General features: G+C 38.3%; 1 protein-coding gene across 2 annotated transcripts in view; it reads left to right on the top strand.

Annotated features, from left to right (window-relative positions):
• Positions 1 to 865: 865 nt before the first annotated feature.
• rbm28 (RNA binding motif protein 28) overlaps positions 866 to 4,963 on the top strand; it is a 5,905-nt gene continuing 1,807 nt past the window's right edge. Inside the window, exons 1-17 of one of the 2 annotated variants that reach the window (XM_037682848.1) lie at positions 866 to 1,187; positions 1,314 to 1,460; positions 1,542 to 1,648; positions 1,727 to 1,802; positions 1,888 to 1,980; positions 2,067 to 2,138; positions 2,343 to 2,439; positions 2,540 to 2,766; positions 2,872 to 2,935; positions 3,055 to 3,164; positions 3,248 to 3,321; positions 3,422 to 3,557; positions 3,699 to 3,763; positions 3,879 to 4,037; positions 4,221 to 4,370; positions 4,638 to 4,712; positions 4,818 to 4,908. In XM_037682848.1, the coding sequence (XP_037538776.1) occupies positions 1,070 to 1,187; positions 1,314 to 1,460; positions 1,542 to 1,648; positions 1,727 to 1,802; positions 1,888 to 1,980; positions 2,067 to 2,138; positions 2,343 to 2,439; positions 2,540 to 2,766; positions 2,872 to 2,935; positions 3,055 to 3,164; positions 3,248 to 3,321; positions 3,422 to 3,557; positions 3,699 to 3,763; positions 3,879 to 4,037; positions 4,221 to 4,370; positions 4,638 to 4,712; positions 4,818 to 4,908 (1,861 nt within the window). In that variant the 5' untranslated portion in view covers positions 866 to 1,069. Of the gene's footprint in view, positions 1,188 to 1,313; positions 1,461 to 1,535; positions 1,649 to 1,726; positions 1,803 to 1,887; positions 1,981 to 2,066; positions 2,139 to 2,342; positions 2,440 to 2,539; positions 2,767 to 2,871; positions 2,936 to 3,054; positions 3,165 to 3,247; positions 3,322 to 3,421; positions 3,558 to 3,698; positions 3,764 to 3,878; positions 4,038 to 4,220; positions 4,371 to 4,637; positions 4,713 to 4,817; positions 4,909 to 4,963 lie in introns of both variants that reach the window. The other variant, XM_037682847.1, reaches the window with a different exon arrangement.

Genomic DNA, 4,963 nt, shown 5'->3' with positions numbered 1-4,963 from the left:
ATATAGTGTGTGTGTGTGTGTGTGTGTGTGTGTGTGTGTGTGTGTGTGTGTGTGCGCTTTAATATGAGTAACCAAAGACGTGACAGAATCTGATGAGGGGTAACAGGCTGCCACTTCTCTCTTCTCGTTCAACAGCTTGACTTGCTTATGGCGCCACCTGGTGGTGTGAATTATAAATAAAACGTTGGACGGAAAATGTATATATTCAGAAATATATAGAGAGGACCATTGTAACGAATTATAATCCAGTAAAGATAGGCAAAATTAATTTACGTTTAATAATATTTATATTTTGCATTATATGAAACATTATGCTAAGTAATTATTATTAGTTCAAGTTCAAGTAGGTTTTATTGTCATTTCATCCCATGTGGTACATGAGGTGGAAAAAATTGCGTACAGAGAGTTCCAGTTACATCCAGAAATAGAAAAATTATAAAGTATCAAAAGAAACGGTAAATAAGGATCTAAGATATACACTAATATATACACTTAACACTAATAGTGCAAAACAATACGCCGAAAAACAGCAGCACGAACACCAGACTGTGTGAGTAGATGGGTACGAATGGATACAGCACCATGAAATGATCAGCAGCATGAGATCAGCAGCATATATCATCAATCAAAGTGGCGTTACAGTGATTTTTTTAAATTATTTTATTATTGCAAGGTACATGCAATTTAAATGTATTCACTAATATGCTAATTTGTACAGGTAATTTAAAACAGTATGACGCATTCTTTTATTGACACAGTAGACAACAGTTAAGAAAACAAACTATGGGGAATGGCATGTTTTTATTCCTCCGTGACGGGAGGTGGCGCTAAATAGCGACTATTAGCGAAAGAAAGCGAAGAAGAAGAAGTTCCTTCTTTCCAATATGGCTGCTCTCACATGTAAACATGCGACCTGATGTGTTAGTTTATCGTACTCGAATAAAACTGTGCTGTAGTTTTTACTTACCGCACCTGGTTCGTGCGGGAGGTACCGTGCAGTTTAACAGTGACCTCCGGTCCTGAAACTCCAGTCTGTGAGTTAGCATCGAGCTGTTAGCAGGGAGACGTCATGTCAGCGCACACTTTGTACGTGAACTCTCTGCCAGCAGCAGCTACCAACGAGCGGCTAGAGCAAATATTCTCTGAAGTTGGACCGGTGAAACAGTGCTTCGTGGTCAAAGAAAAAGGTGCTTTTCTCCTTGATAATTATATTTTATATGTTACTAACCTACATTTATTTCTGACAAGACGTTTGAGTCCGTTATGCTTTATTTGCCAAGTCTGTAATTCGTTTTTATAATTAAATTAACCAGGCACGGAAAAATGTCGGGGGTTTGGCTTTGTCACATACGCCATGGAAGAAGATGCTCAACGAGCTTTGAAAGAAATCAAAGATTACGACGGAAAGAAACTGTCCCTGAAAGTGGCAAATAAGAAAATTAAAGACAAAAAGAAAGCAGGTTGGTGTTGTTTTACGCAATGTAAGCTGGAGAAATAGTTTTGATGTACATTTAATTCACAAAATGTTGTTCCAGTTGCAGATAAGGAGTCATCTGATGCACCAGATCAAGCCGAGCAGAAAACCAAATATATCAGGCAGAGAATATCTAAAAACTTCAGACTGATTATCAGGAATCTCAGTTTTAAGGTATAGTAGTGCTGTATGTTAATTAAAGTACAATATAAATACACACAAACATGTGCTAATTTGGGTTTTGCGTTGCAGTGCACAGAAGATGATCTTAAAGAAGTGTTTGGAAAGTTTGGAACTGTTGTTGAAGCCAATATTCCTCTGAAACCTGGTACAAACTCCTCTAAGTTTGACTAAATTTATAACTTATTCTGAAACTCAGTCCTGTTCAATTCTCATTTTCTCTTCTTTACTAGATGGCAAGATGCGTGGATTTGCATTTGTTCAGTTCAAAAATGTGTCTGGTGCCACAAAGGCTATTGAACTAATGAACCTGAAAGAAATAAAAGGTTAGTGAGCAAGTTGGGTTTTGCTGAACAAACAACAGGAAATAAGTTGTCTACTTTGTGTCATATGTTTTTATTTTTGTTGACAGGTCGACAGGTAGCAGTAGATTGGGCTGTGCCAAAAGACAAGTATATTACTGCTCAGCAATCTACAAGCTCAGGTAAACAAATTCACCTTTTTTTTTTGGCAATATGATCAGTTGGCAAGAAGACAGTATTTGACTTTCTGCTGAAGATTTTCTTTGATCTTGAAAAAAAAAATCACATTTTATGTCATCCATGGGTCTACAGCCCTTTGCCCACATATTCTTGATCAGTGCATTAACTGGTTCTAACAGTGTTGTTGTATTATTATATTTTTTTAGATAATAAGGTTTCAGAGGAGAAAAGCACAAACACAGGAAGCAATACTGATGAAGACCATGATAATCAGCAGAAAGAAGCTACTGCTGGGAAGAAAAAGTGTGAAGCTTAATTTTGTTTGTTTGGAAAATATTTTTCTAAATGTTATAAACCAGCTGAATATTTATTGTGCCAGCTGATGTCTGGAATATTTTTACAGAGTTGGGTTAGCAGCAGCTGATACGACTCAGTCAAGTGATGAAGATGAGAGTGAGGAGCAAAACAGTGAGGAGGAGGATGAGGAGGAGGAGGAGGATGACAGTGAAAGTCATGAAGAAGAAGAAGAAGAAGAAGAAGATGATGATGATGATGATGAGGACATCCTAGATTCAAATGATGATCGTGATGAGAATGAGGATGAAGAAGGAGATCAAGAAACTCTGCCAGGTTTGATCAGATCGTTTCTTTGCTTGCGTTTTGTCTGCAATTGTTTATTTGTAAACAAAAACAATAAATGTTTTGACATGTCCCGTCTGCTGTTTTAATTTCTAGCTCCAAAGAAAACTAAAAAGCTCCTGCCTTCGGACGTGAACGAGGGTCGAACAGTTTTTATCAGGTGGCTCAAATGGTTTTTCTCCTACACTCTTGTTGTCAGTGATAAACGTCCAACATGGTTCTCTCGGTGCAGTTAAACACATTTATTGTGTTAATGCTGCTTATCAATCTCACTTTCAGAAACTTGGCCTTTGACACGGTTGAGGAAGACCTTGAGGAAGTTCTCCTTCGGTTCGGAGAGCTCAACTACGTCAAGATTGTTGTCAATCCAGACACGGAGCATTCTAGAGGTCAGCACTGCTCGAGTCATTTTGTTTTTACCTGTTTATTTATTGTAGAGAACCCTTTTGTCAACCTTTTTACATTTTCCCAGGTTGTGCGTTTGCTCAGTTTAAGACCAAAGAGGCTGTAGACAAATGCATCGCTGCAGCCCAGGATGAAGCCGAGGTAAATGACGGATCATCGTTTTCCTGTTGTATCTTTGAGTTTATAACGTTGGTGTCCTGCTTCATAAGCTGACGTTGCTGCCGTGTTACATCTGTTTTAGAACCGGGGCGTCCGTCTGGATGGCAGAAAGCTGTCGATTGTTGCAGCAGTGAGCAGAGACGACGCCACAAAGTTGAAAGAGAATAAGAAAAAAGTAGAGAAAGGCAGCAGGAACTTGTACCTGGCTAGAGAGGGATGTGAGTGTTTCATAGTACTTGTTTATTTGTCTTCATATCAGCATTGTGTTACTCATTACCTGAAGGAGCCTGTCTTGGAAATGTAAACTTTTAAGGGTAGATGCTGAAATACTCCTAAATCTGTTCTCTCTGGACCGTCAGTGATCCGTGCAGGAACCAAGGCTGCAGAAGGCGTATCAGAGTTAGACATGAACAAAAGAGCCAGGGTGAGAACCGTTTTTAATCATCGCTGTTTTCGAAAATGATTGTCTGCGTGCGATGTCTTTTAAATAACTCCTGCCATGACTCTTTTTTTTTTTTTTTTTTTTTTTTTTTTTTTAGTTTGAGGAACTAAAGCGGACCAAGCTCCGGGACATCAATGTGTTCGTGTCAAAGACTCGTCTGTGCGTTCATAACCTGCCTAAATCAGTGGACAACAGAAAACTCCGAACTTTCTGCCTTCAAGCTGTAAAAGGAGTGCAGCGTGCACGAATCACAGAGGTGACGATGTGGACGACGGTTTATACGGCGATGGAGAATTAGTCTGTCGGAGCTTTTTTAGAGCTTTTAATGTGTTCATTGTCTTTAGTCAACTTGAGTGTTGCATCTGTGAGCCAAGCACAGGATGTTGTGCTCGTCACAATTTAAAATTTTTTTTTTTAAATTTATTTCTACCTCTTTTAGTGTCGAATCATGTATGACAAGAAGCCAGAGAAGGGCCAGCCGACGGGACAGTCGTTGGGCTACGGCTTTGTTCAGTTTCAGGACCATGAGAATGCTCTCAGCACGCTGCGCTACCTGAACAACAACCCTGACATCTTTGGCCCGCAAAAGGTAATAATAAAAAAATAAATTACATTAATGCTAAAATGAGTTCATTGTTATTAAAATAAATCTTATTCTGCCTTTGCTGCCCCTCATCATTAATCTGTCTAGCAACTTTTATCTTTTACAAAACTAATATCACAAAATGATCCTCCAAATCAAATGTATATTTCTGCTGCATATACAGTATTTTTTAAAAAAACAAAAGGAAAGTTCAGAATGTGTTGCGATGGGCGTCTAAAATATATATTTTTATGTTTTGTGTATTTTCTTCAGCGACCCATTGTTGAGTTTTCCCTGGAGGATTGTAGGAAACTGAAACTTAAAGAACTTCGAAAGCAGAAACAAAAGGTTTGTACTAATTTGTGTGATAGTTGCAAGTTAAAACCTTTGTTCAAATTTAGGAAAGTTTTGTCTATAATTGAAAGTTTTCTTAATGAAGGTTTATATTTGCAGGAATTTTTACAAAATCGGTCTTTGAAGGGAAAACAGTCCCAGGTATCTGGGTCTGGTGGAAAAAAAGCCCAGTCTTTGTCCGAGCAGACAGGTAAGGAGTAATGGTTTCCTTTTTTTAATCATCTACTGATAATCATATAGAAATA

This window comes from Nematolebias whitei, chromosome 10 (assembly GCF_014905685.2).
Source record: "Nematolebias whitei isolate Nwh7 chromosome 10, NemWhi1, whole genome shotgun sequence".
NCBI classification, from domain to species: domain Eukaryota; kingdom Metazoa; phylum Chordata; class Actinopteri; order Cyprinodontiformes; family Rivulidae; genus Nematolebias; species Nematolebias whitei.
This window is presented reverse-complemented; position numbering and strand designations above follow the sequence as displayed.